This window comes from Euprymna scolopes, chromosome 9, assembly GCF_053919585.1.
Source record: "Euprymna scolopes isolate OS-2025 chromosome 9, ASM5391958v1, whole genome shotgun sequence".
Classification (NCBI taxonomy): Eukaryota; Metazoa; Mollusca; class Cephalopoda; order Sepiida; family Sepiolidae; genus Euprymna; species Euprymna scolopes.
In genome coordinates, this window is record NC_136490.1 from 38,919,882 (window position 1) to 38,939,955 (window position 20,074).

General features: G+C 33.5%; 1 protein-coding gene across 3 annotated transcripts in view; it reads right to left on the reverse strand.

The window, feature by feature from the left end:
- LOC145284505 (polypeptide N-acetylgalactosaminyltransferase-like) overlaps window positions 1-20,074 on the reverse strand; it is an 848,687-nt gene that overhangs the window by 112,959 nt on the left and 715,654 nt on the right. For all 3 annotated transcript variants that reach the window (XR_013868854.1, XM_080133386.1, XM_080133387.1), the window contains exon 8: window positions 4,477-4,564. Coding sequence is in view for 2 of the 3 variants with exons in the window: in XM_080133386.1 (XP_079989512.1) it covers window positions 4,477-4,564 (88 nt within the window). In the remaining variant the exon portion in view is untranslated. The remainder of the gene's footprint in view (window positions 1-4,476; window positions 4,565-20,074) is intronic.

Here is a 20,074-nt window from a genome sequence, read left to right on the forward strand (position 1 = left end):
TATGGACCGTTCTTTTACGGGTCTTTAGCTGGTTAACAGTTTTTAAGGGTCAAAAATGAGTCATAAATGAAAAAAGCGTTAAACATTTTGTACATACATCTTAGTTTATTTTTAATTAGTTCATATGCGTGAAATTTGTCAGGTTTGCTTATGCAGCCATCTTGAATTTTCGGATGGCTAACGTTCTTTTCTTAAAATGTATGTTCTGAATGTCATTTGTGCCAATTTTGGTGCTTGTATCATATATATATATATATATATATATATATATATATATATATATATATATATTGTGATAAAACGAAACAGGACTGTATGTCGATGACTACAAATTATATATATATATATATATATATATACATACACATACACACAACTCCTGCTGGCCCTTGTGAAATCAAAACGCGGATTCCATGAACAAAGCTTCTTTCTTAGAACTGCACGCCTGTGGAACTCTGTTCTGTCTGCCTGCTTCCCTCCGGACTACAACTTGGATGTCTTCAAGTCCAATGTTAACAAATTCCTAATGAACCGCCCCCTTAATTAAACACTTCATCAAATCTCCACACTAACGTAATGTACTTGCAATAACCCTTATCCCTGAGTGGCTTCCGGGCCTTGATAAGTGGTGATCACTGTGTAAAAAAAAAAAAAAAAGTGTTAGGATACACACACTAGTGTTAGGACGATTAATTGGAATCAGGAATCCGAAAAATCAGAACATTTTGGGGTCTCAGTATTGGGATTGGAAAAATTGAAGCCTAAGTTCAGATTCCAAAACGATTCTTTCAACTTTTACTTGATGAACTGAAATGAACAAAATCATTTATTTATAAGAAGTTGTTTATTTACAACATAAGAGGAAGGATCACGGAATGGTTACAAATGCCACTCCCAGATTTAACATGATTCTCAGAATCAAATTTAATGCTTTTATTAGTACATTACTGAAACACCCCTTTGCATATATTTGATAAACATTTCAAGCAGTAGATATTAAAAGATTTAAAATGCTTTGGACAAGGTTTTTCAATTTTGTTGGCGCGGTCTGGACACTGCCTGTGTCTGCCATCAGTTTCTTCTGAAATAATTAATGCTTATGACACTTCTTGGCTTGGACGCAAGTAAAGAATATGCAGGATGGAAAAATGAAATTGTCACTCTAGAAAAGACGACACAATTCCATTTCCGTTTGATGAAAACCGTTTTTTATTGCTTTTTTGTTGCAGACCATCTACTAATTAGCCAGTTGTGTACAAATCCCGAGAGTGATAGAAGGCTTCTATCATGTCAAAGTGACACAATGTTCAACGAGCAAAATCGGAGATGTGCCACTGTACAACTCATGCTTTTTACCAATCCAACATATGACAACATGATCATTGCCAGCACCCTAAAAATGCATCGCTGGATTTCCACGAATAATAGGAACATGCCCAGGGTGATGAAAACAAAGTTTTCGGCCATAGTTATGATCTTTGGTATGGTTTCAAGTGAGGGTTACATCATACCATCTCACATCTTCGAAATCGGCTTGAAAGTCAACACCAAAGTGCACCTAGATGTGCTAAAGAGTGTGGTGATCTTCTGCTACAATCAGGTGGCCGTTGGCAAACCGTGGGTGTGGCAGCAAGACTCGGTGCCGGCCCTCAAATCCAAAAAGACCCAGGCTTGGCTTCAGGAGTGCTACGACTTTGTACCCTTATCTCACTGGCCCCCTTCTTCCCCGATCTGAACCCACTGGACTACTTAGTCATACGTCAAGAACATCACCAACATGACCTCACACAACATCAAAGCCAGTCTGATCGCTGCCATCCGCCGAGTATTCGCCAAACTCCTGCTGGCCCTTGTGAAAAAGGCTTGCTCCCAGTTCTGGACATGTATCAAAGCAGTAATTGAGGCTGAAGGCGGCTACATTGAATAGATGTCAGTTTTATTACATGATCAAGTTAAATGAATTAATTTTCTCAGTAAAAGTTTTTAAATAAAGCTGTAGTGTTGTTTTCTTTTGAGCGATAATTTTATCGTTCCGCCCTTAAGATAAAAATCTTTAATAGTTTCCCTATTAAAAAGGAAATTATATCTACATTTAAACTTAGACCTCTTTTCCAAAAGAAGAATGAGATTCGGGCATTTATTTTCGTAACAGAACTAAAAAGAGATGAAAAACATATGCAACAAATAAATGTTACCAAAGGCAAGACTGTGTTTAAATTGTTTTTAAAGCATGTTTTTAGTTCAAAACAAATTTGGTGTTCACTCTGCTGAGTTACAATTAAAAAAAAAATGGCTGTCCATAAATCCTTCACAAGGACGCTTGAAAACCGCTGAAAATCGAAAATTAAACAGTGGTAGAATCACATCAAATAAATGTTAACAATCGAGCGAAAATGTTATGCTCTACCAATATTTTGTTTCGATTTTTGAACGATTAGACAAGATAAAAAAAAAAGAAATTAGAATGTGCCGAAAATGATTTTACGTTAAATTGACACTGCTTTCCTACTCGAAATTCTAAAATAATTGCTTTTTTCTTCTTTCCGTCACGTAATCATCTAAAAAAAGTCAAATCTCATTTTGAGGGAGTAAAAGGTGTTAATCTATTATTATTATTATTATTATTATTATTATTATTATTATTCATTTATTTTTTTACACGAACAGAGAACAATTTAATCAGCCAAATCTTTATAATTGCGAGAAAAAAAAGCATCAACACTTCTTCATAGAAGGAAGGTAGAGAATAGTTAACAGATACTCGTCAAAATGTTAAGGATGGTTTTCTCAATAGTAACATTATTAACTAAGGCTGTGACAACAGCATATTCTTTTCATCTTTTGACTCTTGAGTATATATCCGTTAATATCTTATGTTTTTTTTTATAGACTGATGTGGTTCTCAGTTGATTGACTGTGTCTTACTGTGTCGGATATATATCAGAGTCAAAAGAATGAAAAAATATTGTGTTGAATATTGTGTCCTAGAAATAAACATTCTTGACATGGGGCGGGTTTTGTTAACTATTCTGTTCATAAACTGTTTTCCTATTTTGCATACCAATCGTTGATTCTTTTTAATCGTTTATGAGAATTAACAACCAAACGCAGAAAAACAAATCATGTCTCACAATTTTCAATCAATTACAAGGAAAACAGAGAAAAATATATAGAAAGATCAACTCTTGTAATATACGCCCCCTCCTTCCAAGAGTACTTTTACGCTTTTGCAAAATATATGCGGACATTACACGAGGGAAAGGTAATTATTTGAACATTTTTACTTTTTAGCATCAAATCTTTAATTAAATGTTAAGAAATTTTAAAAGAATCAGAATTGGAACTTGTATCGGAATCAGGAAAATTTTGAACTTTTCCCATCATTAATATATAAAATGAATCAATGAGAAACTCTATATTCCAAATTTTATAATGTTGACCGTCTTACAATTTAATCCTTTAATTCAGTTGTTGATATTTACAATTCTTGATAGTATCTGTTTCATAGCACAAACAGATATTGTCAAGAATCGTAAATGTCAGCTGAATTAAAGGAATAAATTGTAAGATGGTCAACATCATGAAATTTTGAATATAGGCTTTATATATATATTACTGAATTTTCAATAATAAATCTAATATCATTAATAGTCATTACAAAAAATATTAACATATGAAGTTATGTTATGAGATTTTAAACGTTGGATGTAAATAATATTTAAGCTATCTCATTTAAATTTGAGTATTTTTTTATTGTTCTACCGTGTTATTTGCATTGTAATAATGCACTTCATTTGTGTTTAATAAACAATTTCTGCATTTCTGCACAGAGAACTTGTAATATGGAAACATTTGTCAATTATGGCTGAAAAATTAAAATCAGCAAAGGGGATTAACTCATTTTTAATTGAAGAAATTAAAAATATCTTTTTTTGCCAACAAAAGTTTTATTTAATTTTTTTCTGTATAAGTTTTAAAATGTGCTAACAAACAAATTTTTTTTAACTGTAATGACTTTATATTTCTGAATTTTTGGGAAAAACATTGATAATTGGGATTATTTGAACTACACCTCCTAAGTGTTATTCACACAATATTTCGGTCTACATAACCATCGATCTTCTTCAAGTGTATTTTGTTGAATTTGGGAATCTTTCTGTTAAACTCAGGAATCTGCATCGAATTTCGAATGAAACCTTTTAATACATGGGGGTAGCATGCTCTTGTTCTGTCGGCCAGACCTGGCAAAAGTGTCAAATGATTCACAATTGTAGTCTTTGTATTGCCCACACTGAGGATTGAAACGTTAACCTCCAGAAGACTGTCAGCTACAACTGAATTTTACCTAGTACATTATCTTTTATAATATAAGTCATTGTGCAAGCACCCATGGTGTAAAAGATACCGGGCAACACCGATTATGTACAGCTAGTGTTATAATAAAGAATATAGCATAAATTAAAAAAAAGTACTCACCGAATTGGAGCAGTTGGATTACTCTCACGTCTTTTGATTTCTTCAGTACTCATGTAATCCCATTTAAATACTAAGTTCCAACCAAAACCTGAAATAAACCAACACAAAAAAAAAAGAAAGAATGAAAAAATTGTAATTAGATATTTATTAACATTAATAAGCACTATAAATTTGAAAATGTATAAAATTCTAATTTCATTGAAAAAAAAAAAAAAAAACTATTACAATAGTGGTTTACTAAAAAAAAAAAAAAAAAAAAAAAAAAAAAAGGATAAATTTTTGATTTTATTCAAAACTGTATGGACACACACAAAATAAATTGCAATTTTAATACTCTGGAAAAAAGTCTTCAACTCATACTTATGTATATATAATAATAATCTACAATATCTTGTTAATCTTTCCTAGACATGGCCCCAAATAGTAGCCCCTTACGTCCAAGTGGCGATATGCTTTGTAAGGGGTGAACATGAGTAAAATAAATAAATAAATAAATAAGTAAAAATAATACAAATCTTACCTGTCTGTTTAAATGTATGTATGCATGTCTGTATGTCCCCTGGGGATTTTTGGGGCTAAATAGGAGGGGGGGGGGTGAACTTAGTCATTTTTTTATGTCTTGTTCACTGTGTATTCACGGGGGACTATGCATGCTTCACTTGTTTTATTTGTTTTGGGTATACAATTTTGCCAATAACTTACTTTTATTTATTTTATTTTTTTAATATTACATACTCTGATTAATAGATACCCAACAAACAATTCATTTCTTTCAGCTTCTAAGTTTTTAACAAATAATATCTTTCTGGATTAAAATGTTCTAACAATTTATCCAGAGTCAGTATTTTAATTGACTCACTTGCACCAGATAATCATACTTTAATTTGTTTATGAGTCCTTTACCGAATCTGTTCTGGTTTCTGCCATCTTTCTATTGGGCAACTTCTAGTCTTATATAAAATGCAAATACGAGAATTTCCCTCTATATCTGACCGGAATAAGCTTTTTTAACAAAAGCTTGATAGAACACTCTGCTTTGTCAAAATTATATGCCAAATGTCGCCCATTGTTCCTGCAAACAAATTTTTTTTTTTTATCGATTCCAACTATTTTTATATTTAATTCTGATGAATATTTTATTTTTTTAATCTTATATATAAAAGGCTATATGATTGTCTGTCTGCATATTTTCAAACTCTTTCTCTTCCGAAACTAAAAGTCACAGAGCGGCGCTAGGAGCCTCAAATGATTTGATTTTTTATGGACTCTTCTTTCATGGGTCTTTAGCCAGTTAAAATGGTTTTTAAGTTTTGATAATGGGTCGAAATTGAAAAAATCGTTATACATTTTGTGCATTCATCTTAGTTTATTTTGAATTTTTAATCAGTTCATATATGTGTCACGTTGGTACAGTGGTAACGTCACCAGCTTTGAATGGTACAGTTTTGTTTTCGGTTTCGATGCTAGCTGATGGCACTCAAATACTTTTTTTTTTTTTTTTTTTTTACTTTTGAAATCACGACTCTATAATAATATATACGAAATCTGGACAAATTAAAATATCATATTTAAGTGTACATTACGACCGGGCAAAGCCGGGTGCCCCTCACTAGTAATATATATAAAATCTGGACAAATTTAAACATCATATTTAAGTGTATTTTACGACCGTGCGAAGCCCCCCCCCCTCCTCCACCGCTAGTTAGACATAAATAAAATAAAAAATAGATTTCACTAGCACAGTCAGAAGTCTTATGACGGTCACCCATTACACTAGGTATTACTTTAATAACAAAGAATTTTTCGATGTTCACCAATAGCAAATTATATTGGCTAATATTTATCTTTTCTCACAGATAGTATTTACATACAACCAAATATCAGCGCATATTTGAGTAGTATTTTAAAGGCAAGTTACAATACTCTGCGTTGGTGTATTCAGAAATAATGAAGACTTCTAGAGAGAGTTTGGTTGTAAAAAATTATGGTAATACTTATTATCGTCTTTTATTGGATAATTAATTACAGCGGAACAAATTAAGTGAATGTCTGCCATTACTAACCAGTAGAGCATTATCAAAGTTGACAAAGAGAAGAGCTTATCAAACATGTGTATCCAGTGTGATGTATGAAGTGCAACCTGGACAGTGATGGTTGAGGACATGTGTTGCATGAAGAGAAATTATACGAAAATGATATAATGAATGTGCAATGCATGTCTTAGTTCTGGCGATCTTAAAGGAAGATTAAATCGGTATAGAGAAATCAGTATGTGTGCGAAACAAGAGACTTTGATGGCATGGACATGTTGAAAGTATGAAGAATGAATGGGAGTTCTGGGGTTAGTAGATGTAGAACAGTTAAGGTAGCAAGTTTAGTACACAGGAGAAGATCAAGGAAAGCATAAATAATAAAAATGAACCTTTTTTTTTTTTAACAAAGAAGCCACCATTTATCAAAGCTCGGAGGCCACTTGGGAATAAGGGTTAATGTGTGTATAGTAGTCATTAGGACCACTATACTAATAGTGTAGTAATCGTCAGTAGTGGAAATTTGATATAATTAAATTATTTAAGAGGACGGTTTAACAAGAACTTGTTTACATTGGACTTGAAGACAATAATATTGTAGTCAGCTGTAAAGCAGACAAGCAGAACAGAGTTCCACAGCCAGCCAGTTCTAAAAAAGAAGCTTTGTTCATGGAATCCATGTTTAGGCACCGATAAAGAGCGGAGAAAATTATTGATGGTTGTTTTGGTTAGGTGAATGTTTTTTGTGAAAGATTGGCAAGGAGTTACCATAGATCGGAGTTCAGTTGAATACTTGTCATGAAAATAATGATAGACCAGAAGCAAGCTCGCAACATCTCTACTGTGGTAAAGAGGTTGCTGAGAAGAGAAAATGGCATCATCTACTAAGTTACCAAGTTGGTTTTGAATTCTGTCAAGGTAAGATGGTAAATATATACTTTGCCAAAGATAGGTATGTTTGGAAGTCAGTTTCTAAAAGTCATCCATTGCACTGCAGCATGTAATACGAATGTCAAACTGAATATTATTATCATGATTGCTCCCCATGATATTTTATGTGCAAAGAAATAATTTCTTATTAAGTGTTATTTAGTTATTTTAAAAAAAAAAAGTCTTTCCCTCCTTTTCCATTAATGGAGTCGGATTTAAGGAAGCACTGACAAAATTCGCAATGGCAAGATGAAAACGATAAACATACGACTTCATATAACAGAGTGTGAATGCGAATATGTCAGCTGTATGCAAATAACCGAGCTATGTGCGAAGTGACATCATAGCAAGGAAAAAAAAAGATTATAAAAAGAACATACATTAGAGATAGGTGAGTGACGTCACAGCTGAGACAAAAAGTCATGCATGGTGGGAGAAAGACGAATAAAGAACTTTTGTTGGACCCTGAAACAATAAGTTGAATTTCTTTTCTCTTTCTTGTCGTTGTTCCCTGTGACAGAGCTTACGTGTTGGGTCCCTACATATTAACACATGTGTAATGTTACATTCATAGCTAATCGTCCATGATGTTCTTTATAGAAGTTGCCCAAACTTTTCTATCCTCAGTTGTATGTTCAAGTCTTGAAATTGCTTGGTCTGAAGTTTCACCGTAGATGTTGATGTGTATTGTGTGTGAGAGATCCTTCTCGATAACTTTAAGCCGTGTCGCTGGGGTCTTTCTCTAAATGTTTCTTTGTCACTCAATATTCCACATACATTTAATGTCACAAAGTTTAAACACATCGACATGAAGCATTTAGGGATATTCAACATAGTAAATGTATTCACAGAAATTAAAGTGCGCCATAGCAGCCATGCACATGATCTGAACTGGCAGGTTTTCAAATAATTAAACAATTGATTTAATTTGTTTATGCAAATATTTTTAACATGCATGAACAAAATAAGTTTTGTATTGATGTACATTTCTTAAAAATTTGTTACGTATTTGCTTCTCCATGAAATCAATCGTAGAAAAACGGGACACAAAAATTACTACCAGCATAGGTAAACAAAAATATATTAGTCTACCCACATAGTTAGATAAAACGTCATTTCCCCTTACCAACCATAAAAAGAGACGCTCTCGATAGGATGACATAATATGTGTGTATGTAAAAAATTTACATAAATAATATATATATATGTATATATACACAGACATGACAAAAGAATAGGCATCCACAGAAACAGTTTATTTCAATAAACATGAAACTTATAAAACAAAATAAAAAATGGTAAAAACTTAATAACTGATTCTTGGTTGATATTCCCTTTGCTGTTTGTAATGCTAGAACCCTTCTAAGCATGACTTTGATCAGTTGACGAATATCATATTGAGGAATTTCTTGCCATGTCTGATGCATGCAATAATGCTAAAAGTTTAGGTTTAGAAGATGGCTTCCTTTTTATTTTGAAGGTTCCGATCTAATACGCTTCAAAAGTTTTCAGTTGGGTTCATATCCATAGACTGATTTGGCCATGTATGTTTATTAATCCCATTTTGGCTCAACCAATGTTGTGCCGCCCTAGCAGAGTGACACGGAGATCCGTCTTCCATGAATAGGAAGTTAACTCGGTTCATTTTACCACTTGAGAATATTGGTAGGAGTCCTTCATGTAATATTGAAACATATTTAGCAGAATTGATGTTTCCTTCACATTCCACAAGGTCTGAGGAATCAGCACTCTAAATTGCACCCCATACCATAACTGAAGAACCTCCACATTTCAGCGTTGGCTGCAGTCTTTTTAAGTCAAACTCTTGCTAAGGGAGCCTCCATACTCTTATCCTTCCACTATCGGGAAATAATGCAATCGTAACTCAGAGAAAATGACATTGCTCCAAAAGGTTATAGGTCTCCCCATCATCTCACGAGCTCAATCTTTTCTGCACTTGATATTTGCAAGACAAAGAGGATTCCTTCTCTCATCTCGACCAGCTTGTGAAGATACCTGACAGCTGTTCTGAGACTAACATTAGCTTGTGTTGCAATATCAGAGGCTTTGCACTGAGTATCCTCTTCAACATTTCTTTTCATAAGATATTTAGCAGAATTGATGTTTCCTTCACATTCCACAAGATCTGAGTAAGGTTATAGGTCTCTCCATCATCTCACGAGCTCAATCTTTTTTGCACTTGATATTTGCAGGACAAAGAAGAGGATTCCTTCTTGAATCTCGACCATAGTAGCCCAGCTTGTGAAGATACCTGACAGCTGTTCTAAGACTAACATTAGCTTGTGTTGCAATATCAGAGGCTTTGCACTGAGTATCCTCTTCAACATTTCTTTTCATAAGATGCAAAGTTCTTTCAGAGGGCCCGGGAGAACCTGGATGAGGGTTTATGCACTCTTTGTCCCCTCTTGTGAATTGCATGATCACTCTATTAACAATAGAAAGGGGAATTAAAAGTTCCCTGCTACTTTGCGTTGACTAACACCAGCTTCATGTTAATCCAGGATTTATCCTCGAATAAATTCAGATAGGTCTGATGCTATTTCAGTTCGTGGCATGCTTCAATGTTGTTACATACAATTTTAATGAGTTATTTCAGCTCTATTCTTATCTGTAAATATAAAAAAGCATATATCAATCTTAGGAAAAATATTTATCTTAGTGTTTATTCTTTTCTGTCATGTCTGTATACATATATATAAACATATAAATATATATTAGCATGCGTATAAGTATATATGAATAAAATATATGATGGACCCTCCTGTCGATTTGGATGTATGATTTCTACCACAACTTAAGTTGCTTGGAAATCCACATAGATGATTTTTTTTTTTTTAATAGTGGTGAAGCTTTATGTACAACTGCTAATCAGTGCAGACAGTAGACCTCAGGTTTTACAGAGTTTTTTTTCTCCTAGATGCATGAATAACGGAGAATGAGAGTGCATCTCACCAAGTGAATTAAACGTGCCTCCAGATACTAACCTGGAAATTTCTATGTCTTGGCATGGCACATACAACACCTAGCCTTCCAAAATGGTTACTCTTTTGGTACTGGTCAGGTTCATTGTTGTTTAACTTCAAGCAAGAACCAGTGTGGCAATGTGATTATGCCATATATATATATATATATATATATATATAAAATGGGTGGAATGACAAAATTGCCACATTAGAAAAGATGACAATTCCATTTCCATTTCATGAAAACTGATTGTCTTTTGTAGTTAGCCAAGTGTGTACAAATCCCAAGAGCAAAAGAAGCCTTCTATCCTGTCTGAAAGTAACATTATGTTCAACGAGCAAGATCAGAGATGCACCACTGTATGCTCTCTACCGATCCAAGTTATGACAATAGGACCATTGCCAGCACCCTCAAAATGCAAATATGGATGGTTTCATGCTTGAGGGCACAGCTCAAAAAAGTTTCCATTCACGGTTATGGTCTTTGATGTGGTTTGAAGTGAGGAGCACATCATGCCACCTCATATCTTCGAAGTCGGCTTGAAAGTCAACACCAAAGTGTACCTGGAAGTGCTGAAGAGTGTGGTGATCCCCTGGTGCAATCAGGTGGCCCCTGGCAGACCCTGGGTGTGGCAGCAGGACTCAGTGCTAGCCCACAAATCCAAAGAAACCCAGGCTTAGCTTCAGAAAGAGTGCTACGACTTTGTACCCTTATTTCACTCCCCCCTCCTTCTCCCAACCTGAACCTGTTGGACTACTTCATTTGGTCATATGTCGAGAACATCACCAACATGACCTCCCACAACACCAAAGCCAGCCTGATCGCCACCATCCATTGAGTATTTGTGAAGTATTCACCAGCGTTTGTAGAAAAGGCATGCTCCCAGTTCCAGACCTGTATCGAGCTGGTAATTGAGCTGAAGGCGGCTACATTGAATAGATGTCAGCTCTACTACATAATCAAGTTACCTGAATTGATTTTTTTCAATAAATATTTTCAAATAAAGCTAATGTTTTCTTTAGGGCGATAAATTTATCGTTACACTTTGTGTGTATACATTTTTTTTTAAAGAGTGTAGCCAGGAACAATTGTTGATTTTTAAGACTTATCAGTTTTTAATATTTTTAACTATTTTCATAACGCATTTCAAGCCTTATTTACCTCTCTTCATATATTTTTAGTTAAAAGTTTTTTAGTTAAAAGTTTTTTTTTTTTCATGAAAAGTTTATGGGATTCCATTTCGGAGATCATTTTAGTTCAGCTAGCATGATTGTACTTTTGAAAGATATGTGGATGTGAGACTAGGTGTCTCCAGTGGGATTCGTTGAGGGTTCATTGGTCAGTGTTAAGTCCATTTGGTGGGTGGGAGGTGTTAAGTCTATTTGGTGAATATCGTTATGATATTTTTCCTTTTTGATGTGTGTATGTCAGTGCGCACATGTGTGTGAGGATGAGTGGTTGTGCGTTGCATGTGATCATGTGTGTGTATGGGTTAGAATCTGTGATTTTTTTTCTTTCCACATGTGTTTCTATGCATGTAACAGGTGATATGGTTTTAGCATTACACCTACACAACTCAGTTTTATCAACTACAAATATATATAAAAAAAAGAGGAAGCAAATGTGAAAGTAAAATGAATCTCGGGCAACTCCAGATACATAAAGTTAGTAATTTATAAAGTGGTTATATTTCTATTAAGAAATTTGTTAAAATATATTGTTATAGCAGTGATGACTGCTCGTCAATGGTCTCCCATCTCGGCAGGAGAGGGTTCTTTCTATCTCGCTTTCATGCTCCAGTAAGGAGATATCTGCACATGCAACTAAAATAAAAGCTAATATTATTCACACTTAAATCGTCAATATTATTTCAATCACCAGGCATAAACGACAAAGTTATAGAGAACAGGTTCAAGAACGAAGGCATTGAAGGTTTGGAGATGAACATAAATTTAATATGAAGTGCTATTAGTTTTGCTAATAAAAGCCTCAGGAGAGGACCTGTCAGATCTGATCTCAGCAGACTGCAGGGAAAAGTCTACTTAACGGCTGGTGCTAGAATGGACAGTTCTTTTCTAATAAACTAGTTTAGTCCTGTGTACAGACGCGCGCGTACACACACATATATCAGGGCTCTACATTGCGAGTGAAACAGTCGCATTTGTGAGTAATTTTTCAAAGTGTTGACTAGAAATAATGAAACGCTTATCTTTTGGCGATTGTTTTTCTTTCACTGACAATTTTCCAAAGCTCACTACTGAGTGAAAAATATCTTTTCAACTTTTTTTTTAATAAAACGAACAAAGTTAAATTATTTAAACAATAAAAGTTTAATAGAAAAATATACTTTAAAAAAAATTTTTTTTTTTTTTTTTTTTTAATGAAGGCTGTTTATAAAAATATCTGAAGAAATCAAAATGTTTATAGCTTCAAGTATCAACATAAAATTTGTTGTATATTTAGAATTACACTTATTTAAAAAAAAAAAAGCAGAAAAATCTTTATGATGTACATACTCGTCACAAGAATGAAGAGGTCATATTCTAAAAATCATGTTGGTTTGGCTAGTAACTTTTCTATTTGGCTAGTAAACGAAAATATTTAGTTGTCAAAGGTCAACTAAAGATAAGTTTGTCCGCAGAGCCCTGTATATATATATACAGGGGGTTCCAATAAAATGTATACACTCTTTAAATGACCATAAAACCAACATTTATTATAAGAAAGAAAATTTTTATGCATCCAAATACGGTGAACAAATATTGAAACCAGCTAATTATTGAAAGTGTTCAAATTATTGGCCATTGTGGTCCATGAACGGCTGACAACACTCACTGATTTAATCGAAAACGTTCCTAATCAGTTATTGGTATGTTAACACATCTTCTTTCAATGGTTGTTTTCAACTCATTCATTGTAGCTCGTTTTGTGGTGTGAACCCTGCGTTTAACATGCCCCTGCCCCCAAAAAAGAGAAAAATCCATGGAGGGGCTCAAATCTGGTGAACGTGGACAGTACTTGATACTTTCTCTTCATCCTAACTATCTGTTTCGCAGGTGACTATCAAGATATGCTTTTACGTCATGACGATAGTGGGGAAGTGCTCCATTCTGCTGGAAGTGCCTTTCTTTATTCCTAAATATCTCTTGAGAACATTGCTTAGCATATTCATGTAGCAAGTTGAGATAATTTAAAGAGTGCATACATTTTATTGGTACATCCTGTATATCTTATATTCTATAAAAGTAAGAATGTGTGTGTGTGTGTGTGTGTGTGCATCAGAAGACACCTCTCAATCTATATACTCAATGAACTTTTAATCTACAGAGTTAAAATTTGGTATATAGGTAATTCAGATATGTGGAAAACTTTTTTTTTTTCATCTTGAAAAAGGGCGGCTAAAGAGTCAAACTTGAAAATTTGGTATATGGGAGGCCACCTGATTTTTATCTGTTTTCAACTGTTTTATGACAACGCATTTGCGATCGTAAAACTTCCTAATGTTAAGTATGAGTTAGTTTGAAAACACTCACTTAAATTCATGTCAAGCTAGTCTAATGGCTATCGTACTTGGCTCAGGGTTAGGGTTAGGGTTTTAGTTTCGATCTCAGCTCGAGTGTTTTTTTTACTTACAAGATGTAAACTGTTTAAAAAAAAACATAATATGCGCATGTTTCAGTTTCTTTTTGTTTTTTTTTACTTCATTTTTTTAAAAGAAATTTAACGTTACATTTAATACCTACGGTGCCGGGTAGCCTGCTAGTTTCTATATAAAAGTTAGAATGTGTATGTGTGTGAGAACATTTCTCAATCTATACACTAAACGAATTTTTCTCATCTAAGGACTTGAAATTTGGTATATAGGATATTCAAATATGTGGAAAACTTTTTAATCAGTTTTCATCCGGTAAAAAGGGCTGCTAAGCGGTCAAAACTGACAAATTTTTTATGTGGGAGTTATCGCATTTTTATCTGTTTCCTAACTGCTTCATAAATTCGCATACATGAATAATTCACATTACAGATCACTTATGTTAAGAATAAGTAGTTTGAAAACCCCTTTTAAAGAAGGTGTCACGCTGGTCTAATGGCTATTGTACTTGACTCACAGTCTTTAAGTCTTGGTTTCGATATCAGCTATAGTATTTTTTCTTTCGTACTTACAAGAAGTGGACGGTTTAGAAAAAAAAAACTCATAATACTCACATGCATATTTCTCAATTTCTGTATTATTTTAATATCATATTTATGCATATTTTATGACCGGGCAACGCCGGGAAGCTTCCTAGTATGTGTGAGGAATTCATAAAAGACAATGCAAAGGCGCAAGTAATCGACATAAGCTGAAGTAAGACATAGCGATGCACATTCACCTTTTATTAATCTATTATAATAAAGTCATATTCCTGTGTTTGTTTATTTGTTCATAAATAGATTTATATAATGAAAGCGGACTCATATTTTATACCTGCATGATTTCTATACACTATTTATTCAAAAGATGTCAACATTGAAAAGGTTATCCAATTCGCATATTACATTAAAGAAAATCTGTTTTGATAATCAGCTCTAATTTTTTTTTTTAATGGAAATTAGTAATAGAATTGTTTTTAGAAATTTAGAAATATTATATAAAGTTGATTTATTTAATTTAATTTATTTTTAATTATTACCAGCACCAGCTGCGTTTAAAAACGTTAAGTTTTCATTTAACCTAAGAGTTATTTCCCTTTAAGCAATGAGATTTTATTTCCTTGTTCAAATTTCAGAAAATGAAAATGACTTATATGCTTCCAAAAATCCAAAATATGGTCAACTTTCAAGAAAATCGCAACAACTGAGGATATTTGGTGTATCTTAAATTATATATGACTAAACACTTCGCCTGGGAATATGACTTTTTACCTGGCAATGCCGGGAAAAATGTGCAGCAAGTATAATATATTTTTATTTTATACTTTTAATATTCCACTGTGCTTTTACTTGCCTCCCTATGGAAGTTCCGTATCATATGATATTTCAGGAAAATTCTCTTCCTCACATGTGTTTGACTTTAGTCTAAACATGTATATTATCCCACCGTTATGTGTTCTTATGTGCTTTGGTTATTTCGATTCATTTCTTCTGCATTGTATTACCTTTTTACACACATTAGATAATGCTTCAAGCAAACTACATTAACTTCTTTATATATATATATATATATATATATATATATATATATATATTGCTACATTATTTTTTATATAATGCAGGTATAATTAAAAGAAAATGGAAGGTTCTACTTATAGACACTGGCGATAGGAATTGACCAATCAAAAGGAGCCACGTTCCACTAGCAACCAATCAGAAACCAGAATTGCTTCATAAAAATATTGGATCTTTTAGAATTCCTGCACAGAATTATTCACGTCCATAAGAGAAAGATCTTTGTTCTATATCTGTCAAATTTTAAAGTTCAACACAAAGATCAGCTATTCACCCAAAACTTGTTTTTATCTCAAAGACTTAAACAGATTAGCTACCCACCGGAAACTCTTCTGAAATTAAACATGGCTTTCAATTCAACATTATATAATATTTGTAATCATCGACATACAATCCTGTTTCGTTATATCATAACTCATTAGTGCTTCTAGACTAGCACCTCTCCCAAGCCGAGGATCGAACCTAGACTCATTGCATTGACAGGAGTGGCGCCCGTAAATCATCTCGCCAACTGTCTATTTAAACAAACATCTGTCCACCACTTTTACAGTGCTCTAACCGCTTGTTTATAAACAAACAGTGGGCATCGCATTTTTCAGCCAATTAAGTAGCGGGTGAGATTATTTATGACAGTGCTCAACCCAAAGAGGGGGGCTTAAAATATATATATATATATACTTATTAAAAGTTTTATTTATACAAACATAGCATGGTTACACATTCAGAACATGTTTCAGTTGTTGCTTTTATAAACTTTCATATTATAGGATTTTAGAATATGAAGGCATAAACAGACTTTTTGGCCTCATGTCAATCTCATTAAAGCTACAATTTTTAAGACTTAATTGTTTTGAATGTGTACTCACACTGTTTTTATTATAAGTAAATAGTTCTATTTATTATTGAGCACTATTATAAAACACAGTAAAGATTTTATGGATTGATATGTGAATAGAAACCTCATAGATATATATCTGCTAGCACACACACACATTATATATATATATATATATATATATATATATATATTATAGATTTTTGTGGGAATATGAGATTATATATAATTATTTCCACAACCAAACAACACTGCCGCACTCATCTGATTGTGGAAATAATTATATATAATCTCACATTAAAAAAAAAATAGTATTAACTTGCTCGCTGGGTTAGCTTGTTGGATAACATTATCCTAGCGTATGTAAAACGTCAGCCTGGATTCTTAGTGGTTAAATGTCTAAACACTTTGTTAGGAAGTAGATATATCCCACAGTCGAACTTTGCCATGGTTTGCTTGATCTGTGTTAGTCATGAGACATTCTTATATATATAGTGTGGTGGTGCAGGTGGCTGGGTACTCACATGCATGCAAGTGACCTGGGTTTTGCATTTCAGGTTTGGATATATATGGTCTCAAACGAGGGCAAAACTAAAGTCTACAACTTCTGTTTTGTAGATCTCATAGTTTGTTGCGAGCTATGGTGTTGCTTGATTGTGGAAATAATTACACACACACATATATATATATGCATATAATGAATAAATGACAAAAGTCTATATTCCAAATTTCATGATGTTACCATCTTACAATTTATTCCTTTAATTCAGATGACAATTCTTGGCAGTATCTGTTTCGTAGCACAAAGTCATTCACTTAATTATTATATCAATTAGTGAATCTATTTTGCCCTTAACTCATCAGAAGAAATAGCAACAATCAATCCACCAAAAGGAAATAATTTGGACATGATTAAAAAATCCGAAAATTGGAAGAAATGCTTGCATTACCTAAGAGTTTGCTTACATTATGCCATTTCAAAATGGCGTAATGTAAACAAACTATAAGGTATTTGCAGCTTCTCTTCCAATTTTCGGTAATATTGTGTAATAGATATTGGTTCATGTTTTAATTTTTAGCCTTGCAGCAAACATGTCTTCATAGCTCAAGCATTAACATCAAAGGAAAAAGTAAATCATAAGTTAAATGTTTTGGCTTTGATTCTTGGTGGTGGTGCACAAGCCATTTTTATTTTTAAATCATTACTATACATTGGGTCCAATATAATCTTCTATATAATAAAATGACTGCAGAAATTCCCCTCTGGACCAAAGTATTGTAGATTCGCAACAACAGATGCCACATACAAGTTTAACACATCTAGGTTATTAGGCACTATCTTATGTAGCTTTTGACCACCACTGCAGACACATTCAATCGTGATGATAAATTGCTACATTGCATCCGCCAAGCAACACCATCACACTCGCAACATCTTCAGAGAAAGAAGTTCCTATTTTTCTCTCTAAATATTTAGGTCTCCCATCACTACCTGTTGACACCGGGATCAATTCTACATTTTTTTAGGATACTGTAATTGCACCACCCGTAACTGGTTAATAGATAGATAGACATAACAATCTTCATATTTTCCTATTCATAAATAATAATTTCTCTCTTTCTGAAGTCTACCCATTCTGATTGGCTGATCTCTAGACATGCTCATATTCTGGTATTCGAATCTTCTATTCAGAAACGAACAGTGAATTTTAAACATTGCATCATTAACAGACATTATTTCATTTTTACGACAACTATTTTTCTATATCAATTAATGTATAACTTTACGATTTTTTGTCAATTTTTGCTATTTTAATTATTGTGACATGATTACATTCGACATCATTAACACTACGTAAAAACGTTTTTCTCCCCTCGCTCTATATTCTTTCCTCCCCTCTTTCACTGCAAGTTTTTCACTTGCGTGTTTTGTGTTTGACCATTCAGCTCACTACAATATATTACTAAAAAGAAATAAAAATTGTCATTACGCATTTATGTTTTCACAGATTAAACGAAAAAATGTTTGTTTTGATCATGTGACATGTGCCATAATTTTTTTATTTACTAGAATTCTTGAGACGAGTAATTTTTATATTTATTTATTTGCGGACCGTTATTCTCATGTTTTATAGTTGTTGTTCCTATTTACTTGCTCTCCCCCACGAGGGCAGAGTTAGACAAAAGGTCGGTTTTTTATGTGAGGAAAATCCAGCTCCCCGAAATGGGGCACTCTGGATAAATTGCCTCAGTCACAAAGGATTTCTCCCCGGCTGACCAAGAACAGAAAAAGGTGAAGTGCAGCATTCTGCATTTAATTACGAATTCATAAATTAAACAAACAAAAAAAAATGATTTCAACTATGTTTTAATCACATGACGTGCCGTAAACACATGGAAAATATATAACATTTCTATTTTATTCGACAACTATTTTCTTAGCTTTTTTTTTATTTACTGGAAGATAAATAATTTGTACATGTATTTATTTATTTATTTGCAGAAGATTATCCTCATCTTTTATGGTTGTTGTTTCACAACGTTTCGGCCAACTATTCCTCTGGCATTCATCAGGTGATTAAAAGGATAGAATGCTGAACCTCTTAACTGCAATGACTGGCCTCCATAGCAGTTGTTGTCTCAGCATGTTTTTGGCCAACTAATTCGAAGGCCTGTGGCACAGTGGATAGAAATATTGAATCTCTATGGTTCCAGGTGAGCATGGTTTCAATCCTACCCAAAACCGGCCAGAGAATTAGTTGGACAAAAACGTGGTAAGATGACAGGTCAGTAATTGCTGAGGATGCAGTTAAGAGATTCAGCATTCCTATCCCATCGCGGTAAACCACCTGATGAAGACCAGAAAAATAGTTGGCCGAACCGTCATGAAACAACAACTATAAGAGATGAGGATAACAGTCTGCAAATAACTAAAGAAAATAGTTCATTTATTTATCAACTTATACCTAATAGTTTTTTTTGTTGTGTGTGTGAATTTCCACTATTGCTTACACTTTAACATCATTTTTTTCGATTTATGAATTTCGATACAATAGCGAGAAGGAACCAAAATATTTTGAAACAATACCATTATTTAAATTTGAATGCACTATTTTGTATAGAAAAAATGGTGCGAAAATAAGGACATTTTTTATAACGAAAAAAAAAAAAGTTTGCCACGCTAATTCCTTCTTACATATATATACGGCATCTCAATTATAGTGTTAAAAAAGCTTCAACCAGAACTTGCTCCTATACTTACGAAACTGTTTAAACGTTGCCCTAAGAAGAAATGCTTTCCAACACCTTGGAAAACCTCATCAGTATGCCCTATATTTAAGAACTCAGGTGATGTCATCTCCCTCTCAGTACAGACCAATAGGTCTCCTTTTTGTGTCATAAGTAAGTTGCTGGAATCCATATTAAATAGAGAAATAGTCAACCACCTCAGCAAAAATAACCTTCTTAGTGACACGCAATATGGTTTCCATTCTGCAAGATCTACCGCAAATGTGCTAACAGTCATATCTCATAGGATTAGTGAATCTCTTGACAAAGGCTTCCTTTCCAGGGCAATTGCTCTTGACATATCAAAGGCCTTCGACAAAGT